Source organism: Aspergillus brasiliensis (assembly GCF_001889945.1).
Source record: "Aspergillus brasiliensis CBS 101740 unplaced genomic scaffold ASPBRscaffold_12, whole genome shotgun sequence".
NCBI classification, from domain to species: domain Eukaryota; kingdom Fungi; phylum Ascomycota; class Eurotiomycetes; order Eurotiales; family Aspergillaceae; genus Aspergillus; species Aspergillus brasiliensis.
In genome coordinates, this window is record NW_027137453.1 from 187286 (window position 1) to 200650 (window position 13365).

Sequence of the window (13365 nt, forward strand, 5' to 3'; positions counted from 1 at the left end):
GGGGTCTCCAGAATTGGGCCTTGACTTCCCTGGCCGTGTCAATTCACCCGACCTCGGTTAAAATGACATTCAGCCGGACGACAGGCACGAACAGGGAAAATCTCCGTCGCAGAATCAACCGACTGGATCCGGGGCCGTGACGCCCTCCACTCGGGAGGCAGACCCCGTCCGTCCCCGGATCCTCTGATTCGTGCTCCATCCTGAATCCCCGGACCTCCGCATTAAGGCCCGGCGATCCTTCCTCTTTTCGGGATTTATCGGCCATGCGTGTCTCGCACCACCCACTGCACCACGAGTCTGTCTGTGACGCCATGCCGTTGAAGCCGTACCGGCGCGATGCAGCTTCGGCAGCTAGTCGCTAAGTGCTCTATAAATGCAGCCCGGGTCCCGAGTTGCTTCTCCGCATCTCACCCCGGTTGCAGTCCACTCGTCGTGAACAGCTCGGTGAGACCGTTGGACATCATGTATCGCATTTCGAATATCTACGGTATGGCCGGGTGCTTCACAGTGGTCATCTTGCTGAAGCTAACGAAGCTACACAGTCCTGGCTGCCTTCGGCACCATTGGCGGTGCCTTGTTCGGCTTCGATGTCAGTTCCATGAGTGCATGGATTGGTACGGATCAGTATCTGGAATACTTTCATTCCCCTGATTCCGACTTGCAAGGTGGTGTGAGTAATCAAGCCTAAAGTATCAGTATGGACACGGGGTACTGATGACGGGATGGGTCTCTTCTAGATCACCGCTTCCATGTCTGCTGGCTCCTTCGCCGGCGCTCTCGCCGCAGGTTTCATATCAGACCGAATTGGTCGTCGTTACTCCCTTATGCTAGCGTGCTGCATCTGGGTCATCGGAGCTGCCATTCAATGTAGTGCCCAGAATGTCGCTCATCTGGTCGCTGGGAGAGTGATCAGCGGTCTGTCCGGTATGGTTCCCGCTGCATCTCGGGAATCTGCCATGTGCTAACAACACTTCAAGTCGGTATTACATCCTCACAGGTCTGCGTTTACCTCGCCGAATTAGCACCCGCTCGCATTCGTGGTCGTATTGTCGGTATCCAGCAATGGGCTATCGAATGGGGTATGCTCATCATGTATCTGATCTCTTACGGGTGTGGCCAAGGTCTGGCCGGAGCAGCTTCTTTCCGGGTTTCGTGGGGTGTACAGGGTATCCCAGCGCTCATCCTACTTGCCGCATTGCCCTTCTTTCCCGAATCTCCTCGTTGGTTGGCAAGTAAAGAACGCTGGGAGGAAGCGTTGGATACTTTGGCTCTGCTGCATGCCAAGGGTGACCGCAACGATCCCGTGGTCCAAGTGGAATACGAAGAAGTGCAGGAAGCAGCACGCATTGCCCAGGAGGCCAAGGATGTTTCGTTCCTTTCCTTGTTCGGGCCAAAGCTTTGGAAGCGAACCGTTTGCGGTGTCAGCGCTCAGGTCTGGCAGCAGTTGCTCGGAGGCAATGTTGCGATGTACTACGTCGTGTATATCTTCAACATGGCAGGCATGGTAAGTCTTTCGCATACTTTAAGCAGCAGCCTTTGAAGCTCACGGTTTTGTTTAGTCTGGAAACACCACCCTGTACTCGTCAGCCATTCAGTACGTGATCTTCTTGGTCACCACAGGTTCTATCCTGCCATTCGTTGATCGCATCGGTCGACGACTCTTGCTCCTCACTGGATCCGTCCTCTGCATGGCCTGTCACTTTACTATTGCTGGTCTGATGGCTTCTCGTGGTCATCATGTTGACTCCGTTGACGGCAATGCGAACCTGAAGTGGTCAATTACGGGACCTCCCGGCAAGGGTGTCATCGCCTGCTCGTACATCTTTGTTGCTGTTTATGGGTTCACCTGGGTATGTAGCTATCCAATCCCTTGAGAAAGTCTAGAGATCGCCACAGCTAACGTGACTATGATGTAGGCCCCTGTGGCGTGGATTTATGCTTCCGAAGTGTTCCCTCTTAAGTATCGTGCCAAGGGTGTCGGTCTCTCAGCTGCGGGTAACTGGATCTTCAACTTTGCGTTGGCATACTTTGTGGCCCCGGCTTTCACCAACATTCAGTGGAAGACTTACATTATCTTCGGTGTCTTCTGCACAGTGATGACGTTCCATGTATTCTTCTTCTATCCGGAGACTGCCCAGCGATCGCTTGAAGATATCGACATGATGTTCGAGGCCGACATGAAGCCCTGGAGGACGCACAAGATCCCTGACCGCTTCGGCGAAGAGATTGAGCGACACAAGCAGAAGGACATGGTTGACCAAGAAAAAGGAGTTGTGTCGACGCATGACGAGATGGCTTGACGAACTGTGTTTGTTTAGATGATTTAGCGACGCGACATGAGAACAGAGAACGGCTGTATGGAATCATAGTGGAATGTAAACCATAGAGAATCAGGTACGCTGAGGTCTTGTTGTGGTTGAACGTAACATTGCAGCGTAGATGAAGGTTGCCAAATTCAGCCAGGCCAATGCCACGTGCTCCTACACACATCCAGTGATTGCTCGATTATGGTACTAATAAAACATACGTGCCTGTCACAATACATATAGTATATTCTGTAGGACTATTCTGCAGGTCACAAAGTGGTGTATCTGTATTGTCTGGTCAATGTCCGTATTCTCCTTGCTGAGTATAGGCCTGTATAGTCATACTGATCAGAAGCTAAGGAGCCTTAGTAGTACTATGACCGCAATTCGACTACTAGCAGTGATTGCTTGCTTAAGCAGAATATTAGTACTATATCACCACAGGTATTAGGATACGAAATAGTAGCGGCTAACAGTTTTCACTAGCACGGTAAGACGATATCTCGACTGCAAGGACAGGGCCGAGGACAGGGCCACGATCCACGATAGACCACCAACCAACCATTTGTTGCTATCTGAGAATCCAAATGCAGCTGCAAGACCAGAATGTCAGTTGTTCTGGCCAACCACAGATAGTTTCTTTTTGGCTAAAGCCAGGTTTGAAGTATAAGTACTTTCAAATATTACCGATTGGTGGAAAAATATAGATTCGCATAAAGAACGTAAGTCAGGTGATATATTCCACTTATCTCAGCTGTGACGTACTTAATGCACATCGGAAATGCAAGTGTTCCGTGACGTCATCTCTGCTCCCCTGGACGCGTCGCCATCTGTCGCTTGATCACAGCCACCGTTGGAGGTGAACCACGTCCGCAAGCCATATAGTACCAGAACCTGATATCTACTGTGTACAGAGAAGGATATCAGTTCTTGGCGAAACCACATACGTCATGCCGTTCCTCAACCAGACCACCTCACCATACATATATACTTTGAGAGGGGCGTCGACGGGCACAGTGCTCGGAACCATACTCCATCGACCGTATCCTCTTTGAACATCCTGAGCTGAAGCATATTATCTCAACCACCAGAATGGACACTATTAAGCAAACCATGGGTAGTACCACGCCCAACCACACTGAAGAAGAACAGCACAAGTTATACGACAGCCTTCCTGCCGAGCAACGCGATAAGCAGTCCTTCACGGAGTGGGTCAAAGAAGCCTACAACGAGCAATACGAGAAGTGGATGCCTTGGTTGGAGGACCAATATCTTAAGTGGTTCGGCAAAGGTGATAACAAGGCTTCCTACGTTACCAAGGGTACGCTGATCTTCTTTCCATATTACCTGCTCATGCCTTTGCTAATTAGTCCAACTAGACAACCTATCGAAGACGAAGGTCACCGGCGTCAAGCAAGCCGATCAGATTCAAGATGACGTGAACAACCTTGTTGGAAACCAGTTGGGCGAAAATGGTCTGCTGGCCCCTGTGGGTAACATGGTCTCGAAGGAGGGGGTAAATCGCGCTGAGCGTGGAGGCAAAGATGAAAATGGCTCTTATGGAGGTCCTCTTGGAGGAGTAACCGACCCTGTTGTCGATAACTCCAAACGTGCAGGCCAGGGACTGTCAACTGGAATACAGTCGGCCGGATCCTCTGTTGCTAGCGGAGCGAAGAGTTGGGGGAGCGCGATCCCAGGATTTGGCAGCAAGAAAGATGGTACTTGATGATGCGCCTGCCTGCTGGTATGACATGACTGTATGATTAACGGCCTGCTACGGATTCTTTTCGGTTTTACGATCTGTTTTATTCCTTCGAGAGCTTACCATATCCCTTTCCATTCGCTGTATGATAGTCACTTGTACGTTTTAGCTTCCAGAGTACCTCTTATTTTTCGAATTTGTCAATGATATAATGGTTAATGAAGCCTCAAATTCTGGGACAAGTATTTCAGTAGTGATTTGCTTCGGTCAAACGTAAGAAGATCCCTGTGTACTTTTCTCAACAGTCGATTAAGATGTATTTGCAGACCTTCAGCTCAAGGAGCCTTCATGAGAAAAGAATTATTTTCGCATTGATTAATTGAGCAGTAGGACACAGCCATGATGGGATGGCAGCGTCAGGGCAAGCTATCATAGTAAGTCTCCATAGACGCTTCCCATACAGTATGTTCACTACCATGGAGGCCATCAGAACCGACACAAACTAGTCGGACCCGTCTAAAGAAAATCCACAGATTTGAGCGGGTTTATACCCCATACCCTTCTGGGAAAATGACGAAACTGTTCGCTGTCAGGGCAGAATGCCAGAATGTTAGTATGGCTTTGGGCGGTAAGCACACCGCCATGTAGACCGCTCTCGGCGGCAGAACCTAGCGAACCTCGACCAAAAAATCTCGGATTTAAGCGGATTTAAGAATGTACAGTCCCAGAAAAAGCAGCTGAGAAAGTGTACAAAAAGGCGGTGGCGCAAATATATATAATCGCCTCAGGCAGCAATATATATCCCTCGTCTCAAGAGATCATTAAATTTGGTCTAGGACATTCGAAACCATCAATTGCCTTTTCTTGTATCTCAGCGTGATATCACCTCCTCTAACCATTGCAGTGGGAATGATGAAAGTTCGACTTCACCTTAAACCCAAAACCTGCGGAATAATATCATTGTAGCGAAGCTTAAGCTTACTCAGATTGAGACAACCATACCGCGCAGATTATATGACCCACTTTACCCACCCCAGAGAGACACAGTTCTACATAACCAGGGGCAGCGCAAGGCTTCAAGATATTGTCTTTGGAAGGGTGTTGGTGGTGGCGATTGGCAATGCGTCATGCGTTAGGTGGCCTTCTTGTGAACATGAGACGTCATTTACGGACAGTTAGTGGTAAGGCGACATTATATATATCAGGACGTTCATCGGTGTGCTTGTCTGTGAGAAAACTGTCAACTAGGAATTAGTATTGAGATGAAGTGACTTGTCAACCATTGAAAAAATCATTGATCTTCGAAGTGCCAGTGAGTGTGCGCTCTTATCACCTTATATCAACTAATATTAATATATCTAACATCCACAGTTATCTAACTATCAAAATGCCGCACACCAAAACCGACACTTCCTTCCGATTCCCCCAAGACGAAGACCAGAGGCGTCGTCTTCACAACACCACCCAGGATCAAAGAGCCGCTCAGAGACAGCAATCCTCATCCCAGTCAGCCACTGCAGCATATCAAGCAGCAGATCCGACCTCCAATTGGGGACCTGAGGAATTCTTCGAAACTACCGTTGACGAGTACGGTAATCCGGTCACCGACGAGTGGTCGTTTACGGACGGTGCGAAGATGAGTAGAGGTATATCGGGCCAGGATGAGGCGGACGCTTTCGAGGCCGCGAATGCTAGGTTTGATTAAGTTTCGGTATCAAAAGTCCGGTATGCGCAGATCGGTGATGATGTCTCCTAAACTATAGTAAATGTTCAATGAATAATGAATGAATTGTATACACACGGGACTTCCTAAATGCAAAACTTATTATATCGCAGTTTCCGAGCGACACATTATGGCACGGCATCAAATCATCGGGAAAATGCACACATGTAGCCATAGCATTGGACAATCGTTATAATTGTTCATCTACTTCGCCAGCTTGATAGTGATTGGCCTGCCATCCGTGTTGAAGGAATAAGCTTCGTTCGTAATCGAGCCCTTGTTGGTGAAGACGTGATTCGCAATCCACCTATCTTGACTTGATTAACATCAGAATTCCCGTGGCCATGTAGCTAGTGAATACAAAACGGCGATCAGGGAAATTGTTCTCAATCGTAGGAAACAGCCTGTCTGACAGAGAAGTAAAGTACAAGAGATCTAGAACGGGGCTGCTACAACCTTGCAGTTCCAGATGAGGCCGCAATGATGTAATCTGACCTACGAGAGGTAAGGGTGTAGCCTAACTTCCCGATTATTGTACCGAATACTTTTGTATCCGGATATAGGTGACTGACAGCAGTGGCTTAAAGTCAGACGTAGCACAGTGGTACTGTCCTTCCCTTGACTATAAGACTGCTTGTTGCACTGAGAACGGGCCGTCCAGTTGTGCATCCCAGCGACTGTTACTTGCGAAACAAGTATTAGATTCTGGCACTGATATCGATTCTAGCAATGGGATAAGTAACATCGGGCCAAACTATCACCTGAAGTATCAAGAGGGGGTGCGGAGTGGTCGGGGTTCTAGTCTGATCTGAAAGATCGTCATTTCATCAAGATCCGAGACAATAGAAACCGCAAGTCTAGTGATTGACAACTTCCTTGAAGGAGATATTCCTGCCATTCTGAGCGCAATGGGAACCCAAGCTCTCGGGTGACGCTGGTGAAAAGACCCGCTCGGGTCGGGAGAGCAAAGGCGCCCTGCGCCTGCGTTGGAGCGGGACGAATCCGATTGACTCCACGGATCTTGCAGACCATTTGTTAGTGGTACGGGAATATAACAGCATCTCACCACGCGGAAGCAGATTGACACCTGTGTCGAGATGGTAGTGCCTCCTGGTGTCGGTGAGAAGATGCAAGGGTGGAGGATTGCCTGGAAAATGGGGAAAATGAGGCGATCGGGCTGAGCATGACGCCTTTCCCGATGAGGCAGGTCAGGTGGGTGTCACGGGTCTATCTTATCGCTTATCATCTGACCGGTTCCTGGCAGAAGCTCCCCTTCCCAGCTCCCCGTATTTATTCCTCCACAGGTTGTTGCTCTCCCATCTTCCTAGCTCCTCAGCTCTTTTCTACGGTCTCTATCCCATCTTTACAGGCGTGGTCTGACTCATATTTTTTTTCTCTTCTATCCTTCTTTATATAGGGCTTGGTTTCGCCCACCATGCGTGTTTACTCGACGCTACATCTGGTCCCAGTGCTCCTGGGCCAGGTTGGTGCTCTGCAATTACCTTTAGTTCAAGGTCCCAATTCACAGTGGCAGACAACGAATGCGGGCGATAAACCACTAATTAGCTCCCCGCTGCTACAGGAGCAGGTCAAGGCGGAGAATCTGTTGGACAGAGCCCGACATCTTTACAAGATTGCGGAGCTGGGAGAAGACGAGTATAACCATCCCACTCGCGTCATTGGCAGCAAGGGTATTACATACCTTTTTTTGAATCCATGTAATAACGATCATTAGCTGACAAACTTTCTTTCTAGGTCATCTTGGCACGCTCGACTACATATACTCCACGCTTACCGACCTCGGTGACTATTATACTGTCGTCAACCAGTCCTTCCCTGCCGTCAGCGGTAATGTCTTCGAGTCTCGCCTTGTTCTTGGTCATGATGTTCCCAAATCGGCTACACCAATGGGCCTAACTCCCCCAACGAGGCATAAGGAGCCGGTATATGGCTCCGTGGTTGCCGTATCCAACCTCGGGTGTGAGGCCTCGGACTACCCGTCCAACTTGAAAGGCGCCGTGGCATTCATCAGTCGGGGAAGCTGCCCATTCGGAACGAAGTCTGAATTGGCTGGCAAAGCGGGAGCTATCGCTGCCGTCATCTACAACAACGAGCGGGGTGATCTAAGCGGAACTCTGGGAAACCCAACCCCCGATCATGTTGCTACTTTCGGTATCTCGGACGCGGATGCTGCCCCGGTCCTAGAGAAGCTGAAGAAAGGTGAGAAGGTCGACGCTATCGCCTACGTGGACGCGATAGTCGAGACTATCCACACCACCAACATCATCGCACAGACCACGGATGGTGACCCTAACAACTGTGTGATGCTGGGTGGACACAGTGACAGTGTGGCCGAAGGCCCGGGTATCAATGACGACGGGTCTGGTACACTGACCCTTTTGGAGCTTGCCACTCTGCTCACCCAGTTCCGTGTTAACAACTGTGTGCGATTTGCTTGGTGGGCTGCCGAGGAGGAAGGCCTTCTCGGATCCGACTACTACGTGTCCGTTCTCACCCCGGAAGAGAACCGTAAGATTCGTCTTTTCATGGACTATGATATGCTTGGCTCGCCCAACTTTGCGTATCAAGTTTACAATGCCACCAACGCTGTGAACCCCGTGGGATCCGAGGAGCTTCGTGATCTGTACACCGACTTTTACGAAGATCATGGATTTAACTACACATATATCCCGTTTGACGGACGCAGCGACTATGATGCCTTCATCCGGCATGGTATTCCCGGTGGTGGGATTGCCACAGGCGCAGAGGGGATCAAGACAGCTGAGGAACAGGACATGTTCGGCGGAGTGGCTGGCCAATGGTATGACCCGTGTTACCACCAGCTCTGCGACACGGTGGCCAATGTAAACTTGACTGCGTGGGAATGGAACACGAAGGTAGGACAACATCCATAATAGTTACCATTATGCGGATCATTTTGCTGACTGGTTATGATTTATTTTAGCTTGTCGCCCACTCTATTGCGACTTACGCCAAGTCCTTCGACGGATTCCCGGAACGGTCCGATGAACCCATCACCCCGGCTGCCTATGAGGAACCGAAGTACCATGGCCACTCACTACAACTGTAAGATCCATGTGTTTGAAGCCTGGTAGTGGGGCGTTTTTTTGTAGCGAAAACCAAACCTTGAGCCTCAGTCACACCTGGTCTTTCAAACTTGAAGTGGGATATTCCAGTTAAAGGCCTCGCCCCTATGTGCTGATTGAGTAAACCGGCACTCGTGATGTAGACATAAACCTGGCAGAAAGAATATTCTGTATCGTTTAGATGGTCCTACGGGAATTTTCTATTGTGGAAGTATATGCTTCTTGGGAATTACATTGCAGGGGAATTGTTAAGAGTTCACCCAAGGTCTCGGCCCAATATCCTGAGTTCCACCTACCATCATGATGCGATGTCTGTCGAGTTAATATCTGTAGCCTTCGCAAAATGATTACAGGTGACCGGGGTGTTTAGGGGCGAGCCGGTATTCATAATAGAATAGCTACATCCAGACTTAATCTATTGTCCATATAACACACGGATGTTTCCGCTCTAAGCTGAAAGCAGTCACTATTCAGAGACATAATGAGCGCCATGTGCCGATACTTCATGTGCGATTCGTGCAAAAACAGCTGACTGCCCTATAGAAGAATATATTGCTCTCTGCCTCTCCGGGTAGAGATCGACACTTCCGGGACCGCCATGAAACGTTGGTGGGCCCCGGAGCGTCGAGGATTGACACTAGGGCCACGCTAGAATCCCCCAGGGTCTGCAAACCACCCTATGGGGTGACCTCGAACAGGGAGTGAAACGGCAGTTCCTCCGAAATTGATGCAAAGGTATCTGCAGAGTGGTGACCCAGACTATCACGCGGTTTGGGAACAATTAAATATTCTTATTTGAGACTTCCAGGCGTGGAGTGGAGACATCCCCTTTGTTGAAACAACACGGCCATGTTTCCTTTGCCGTTCGATCCGTTACCTATAAAGCCAGGGTAAATCTATCTTGGTAAAGGAGACAATCAGCGCCTATTCCGTCCATTGTCATATCCTATCACGAATTACCAGTCTCATCACAATGCGTGGAATTGAAGCTCTTGCTTTTCTGGCTGCCATCGGCGCCGCTCACGGCCAGAGCACGGTTGGCTTCGGCCCTTATTTCTCTCTGGGTCCTACTCAGTCATGGATTAGAGAGGCCAACACCACCCTGGTTCTGCCGGAGGCTCCTAGCCCCCAGAAGGACCGTCTTGCGCTCTGGCCCGGTATGGGAACAAGCGGTGGTGATCTGATCCAGGCTCTCGCGGTCTCTTTCTCTGACCCCAACTCGTATGTAGATGTGGAGTAAGGACATGACTGCTTAGGTCTATTGCTGATGAGATTTATAGCAACTGTGGCGGCAGCTCTGGACAGTGGTGTACCTGGGCTAGCACTCTCGAGGGTGAGTTTCGATGCAGCACCGTAATATCAGCTGGCCAAGCTAACTGTGTAATAGGCACGCAGCTCGGTGGCAAGGAGGTCCCGGCTTCTGCTGGTGATAAGGTGACCATGCACTGTAAGCCACCCATCAATCATGTTCGCTACACCCCTCGAGGATCCAGACTGACCTTCTACCTATAAGACAAGTACAACGACAGCACGGGCAAGTACGACCAGACCGTCTCGATCAACGGTGAAGTTGTCTCGACTCTTTCGACCAGTGCGTTTCCCAATCTTGAACCATTGTTTCGCTTGATACTGACAAACACCAGGCTCGGGACAAGCCCAGGGCTGGGGCACGGCGGTTGAATGCCAGGATGACGCGTGCCAGAGCACTGCGGCTGCTCACAGTAAGTTTTCCAATCGTCTTCCAGGTTAATGGAGCAGAGGAGAAGAAGAGCAGGATTAACCAAGTATACCAGAGTACCTTGACACCACCATCATCCTGAATGCCGAGGATAGCTCCTTCGGCGACACCCTGGCTATCAACGAGGCCAGCTCCTCCGGACTGTCAACCTCGGATAATGGCAAGACCTGGACCGTTGAGACTATCAACATCGACGCTCACACCTACAACTTGTGAGGTCGATATTATCCGTGTACATTACTCCTCACCTTTGTCTGTTACATAGCTCAAATGTATATAACGTAAAATGTACAGCGACATTGTGATCATTCATGACTTATATGTAACATTCATCAAGGCCTCATGAGTAGATGACCACAGAGTCCAGTAACTAGAAGTATGTGTATCCTAATGCCCATTCATCGTGAATCAGACCCTCAAAAGAACTTGTTAACCTCCTGGTTGATTCCCTGGTTAACGGCATTACTCATTCCCTCAGGGACATACTGGTCAACCTTCTGGTCAACCATCGAGTCGACAAAGTTGCCTCCAGAGTTACCACCCTGTCCTCCGTTGTTACCGCCATTGTTGTTGTTATTGTTGTTGTTGTTTCCACCGTGGCTGCTGAGGAAGCCTACATGATTATTCATTGTCAGCCATCATTCTCAACTTCCAAGCCAGTCACTTTTCAAGGAACAGGAAAACATACCCTCAGCCTTGTTCACCAAGCCCCCAAGCCCACCGGAGGAGCCACCGGAGGAGCCATCGAAGGAGCTATTACCACCACCAGATCCTCCAAAACTGTCTTGGTTATCTCTGCCTCCGCCAAATCCAGAGTCATTACCACCGAAGCCAGAGTTGCCAGAGTTGTTGCTCCCGAATCCAGAGTCATTTCCACCATAACTGGAGTCATTGCCCCCGAAGTTAGAGGAATTTCCCCCTCCGCGAACCCCACCAAAGCCCGAGTCATTTCCTCCATATCCAGAACTGCCTCTACCAAACTGGGAGTCGTCACTAGTACCACCGAAGCTGTTGTCGCGCCTGTTATCACCACCACCACCACCACCACCATATCCAGAGTTGTCGCCTCCGAAGCTGTTACCACCGCCGTTGCCTCCAAAGCCGGAGTCACCTCCGCGACCACCACCACCCCCGCCAAAGCCCGAGTCATTCCCTCCGTATCCAGAGCTACCTCCACCGAACTGGGAGTCGTTACTGTTACCGCCGAAGCCAGAGTTGTTGCCCCCAAAGCCGGAGTCATTCCCTCCGAAGCTATCACCACCACCGCGACGGCCACCACCGAAGTTGTCTTGACCGAAGGAGTCCATGATGTGTATTGAGAAAGAAGTTTGAAGTACACTGGTATAGGATGGACGAGGTATAGGATCTAATTGTGATTGAGAAGTAGAAATTTCAGAATGAAGAAAAACAGAGAGAGATGTAGGAAACATCCAGCTTTAACAGGCCAACCCCTCCCCAGCAGCAGCCACAGCTCAACCCCCTCTTCCACCCTAAGAGCTTGCGCCATTTATTCGCCACACGACTTCAGCCCTCCAGGCATCAGCACTATGTTGTGAGACCCCCTAATGCCGAACTAATGGCACCATCTATGAATATGATGTCAAGCGCAGACTAGCGAGGGAGCTAAGATGCACCCTAGGGATCTCGATTTCAAATCACGATGCGAGATCTCGTCGATGATGGCGCTAAGCTCGACGGCGAGTCAGCTCGGGGACCATTCAATTCCGAGGGGATCCGATCGTTTGTGATAAGCCCAGAGGTGTGGCGAATTGCTTCTAATTGCAATTCGGTGAGAGTGGTAATATACGGGTAGTTGATCATGTCACCCTATTCAATGGGTTTATCATCCGTGATATGCTATACAGCACGCAATAGTTGCCTTGTCTGACTTATTGTGGCTATTGGATATGATGATGTGCCAGGCACCTTTCTGGTTGTGTTGTGTTTATTGTCAACAGCACTAAGATTAGGAATCGCAACGACCAACCAGAAGCCATGTTCGTCCCACACCACCGAACCAAGCTTTGGGACAAGCTTCCCAATCCCTTTGACCCGTAAACGCCGTGAGATGGTTGAACGTGCCCTGAGTCCTGATCCCTGATCCCCGATGGGCCCCGCCCGTCCAGATCAGATCCCGATGGACTTATCTACTGACTGCTCGGCAAAAGGGTCTCAAACATACCCGATTTATAAACTTCTGAATATGAACTCAGCTTGAATAAAATCCTCAAGGAACTTCTAGTAAATAAAAATTGTCGATGCCTAATTACAACTACCTTGAACATTCCAATACACCTTAATTCCATGTCAAGTTATTTCCGCATCGCGGACTTCAATCTCAGCCGGGTGGATACCTTCCTCCCTCACCGGGAGGTAAGCACAATTTCTCCGCGATTAGCCAATGACCACAAGAACAGATTTAACTTTCTGTGATACGATCTCCCCCTCTCCCTTCCCCTCTCTAGTAGATGCGATGGATATTTTAATTGGCGGTGGTAATGTTTCCGGAAAAGATTTTCGTCTGCTAATTCGGGGTCGCGGTTACTTTCACTGTTGCTCTCTTATTGGGTGGTATGGGATGTATAAGGTTTATGAGTGAGAAAAAGAAATATGTTACTCCTCCGTACTTAATGATTCTTGATAGCTAAGGTGATTATATGTACTTGTCAAGTGGCGTCAGTATATATTATACCGTGGACTATGAATGAGGAAGTGATATAGAATAAACCTAGTCCTTGGACTGCTCATAGTGGAAGAAGTCCTCCACTCGGGATTTAGTAAAAACAAAT

General features: G+C 49.4%; 7 protein-coding genes across 7 annotated transcripts; all 7 read left to right on the forward strand.

Moving 5' to 3' along the window:
- Positions 1 to 411: 411 nt before the first annotated feature.
- Positions 412 to 2602, forward strand: ASPBRDRAFT_209700 (uncharacterized protein). Its single transcript, XM_067621873.1, has 6 exons — positions 412 to 487; positions 543 to 670; positions 738 to 924; positions 978 to 1504; positions 1560 to 1850; positions 1917 to 2602. The coding sequence occupies exons 1-6, from the start codon at positions 463 to 465 to the stop codon at positions 2298 to 2300; spliced, it is 1542 nt and encodes a 513-aa protein (XP_067475695.1). The 5' UTR covers positions 412 to 462; the 3' UTR covers positions 2301 to 2602.
- Positions 2603 to 3419: 817 nt separating this feature from the next.
- On the forward strand, positions 3420 to 4032 carry ASPBRDRAFT_198883 (uncharacterized protein; the record flags this gene model as incomplete). Its single annotated transcript, XM_067621251.1, has 2 exons — positions 3420 to 3627; positions 3686 to 4032. 2 exons carry the CDS (start codon positions 3420 to 3422, stop codon positions 4030 to 4032), a joined length of 555 nt encoding a protein of 184 aa, XP_067475696.1.
- Positions 4033 to 5291: 1259 nt separating this feature from the next.
- ASPBRDRAFT_302204 (uncharacterized protein) lies at positions 5292 to 6098 on the forward strand. The gene has a single exon (XM_067622746.1). The coding sequence runs from the start codon at positions 5396 to 5398 to the stop codon at positions 5711 to 5713; it is 318 nt and encodes a 105-aa protein (XP_067475697.1). The 5' UTR covers positions 5292 to 5395; the 3' UTR covers positions 5714 to 6098.
- Positions 6099 to 7166: 1068 nt separating this feature from the next.
- Positions 7167 to 8822, forward strand: ASPBRDRAFT_33045 (uncharacterized protein; the record flags this gene model as incomplete). The annotated part of the gene is made up of 3 exons (XM_067623071.1): positions 7167 to 7422; positions 7487 to 8628; positions 8697 to 8822. 3 exons carry the CDS (start codon positions 7167 to 7169, stop codon positions 8820 to 8822), a joined length of 1524 nt encoding a protein of 507 aa, XP_067475698.1.
- Positions 8823 to 9811: 989 nt separating this feature from the next.
- On the forward strand, positions 9812 to 10792 carry ASPBRDRAFT_198886 (uncharacterized protein; the record flags this gene model as incomplete). Its single annotated transcript, XM_067621252.1, has 6 exons — positions 9812 to 10059; positions 10119 to 10171; positions 10226 to 10285; positions 10352 to 10429; positions 10482 to 10559; positions 10632 to 10792. The coding sequence occupies 6 exons, from the start codon at positions 9812 to 9814 to the stop codon at positions 10790 to 10792; spliced, it is 678 nt and encodes a 225-aa protein (XP_067475699.1).
- Positions 10793 to 10873: 81 nt separating this feature from the next.
- Positions 10874 to 11255, forward strand: ASPBRDRAFT_302227 (uncharacterized protein). The gene has a single exon (XM_067622747.1). It carries the CDS (start codon positions 10955 to 10957, stop codon positions 11195 to 11197), a length of 243 nt encoding a protein of 80 aa, XP_067475700.1. The 5' UTR covers positions 10874 to 10954; the 3' UTR covers positions 11198 to 11255.
- On the forward strand, positions 11121 to 12035 carry ASPBRDRAFT_77562 (uncharacterized protein). The gene has a single exon (XM_067629372.1). The coding sequence runs from the start codon at positions 11194 to 11196 to the stop codon at positions 11893 to 11895; it is 702 nt and encodes a 233-aa protein (XP_067475701.1). The 5' UTR covers positions 11121 to 11193; the 3' UTR covers positions 11896 to 12035.
- Positions 12036 to 13365: the final 1330 nt, after the last annotated feature.

What these genes read in the sequence shown, in the direction of transcription:
- ASPBRDRAFT_77562 (XM_067629372.1), top strand. Translation starts at nt 11,194, where the DNA reads ATGATTATTCATTGTCAGCCATCATTCTCAACTTCCAAGCCAGTCACT.
- ASPBRDRAFT_302227 (XM_067622747.1), top strand. Translation starts at nt 10,955, where the DNA reads ATGTGTATCCTAATGCCCATTCATCGTGAATCAGACCCTCAAAAGAAC.
- ASPBRDRAFT_209700 (XM_067621873.1), top strand. Translation starts at nt 463, where the DNA reads ATGTATCGCATTTCGAATATCTACG. An exon ending in AGTGATCAGCGGTCTGTCCG is followed by an intron (nt 925 to 977) that starts GTATGGTTCCCG and finishes CAACACTTCAAG; the next exon opens with TCGGTATTACATCCTCACAG. An exon ending in TCTTCAACATGGCAGGCATG is followed by an intron (nt 1,505 to 1,559) that starts GTAAGTCTTTCG and finishes GGTTTTGTTTAG; the next exon opens with TCTGGAAACACCACCCTGTA.
- ASPBRDRAFT_302204 (XM_067622746.1), top strand. Translation starts at nt 5,396, where the DNA reads ATGCCGCACACCAAAACCGACACTTCCTTCCGATTCCCCCAAGACGAA.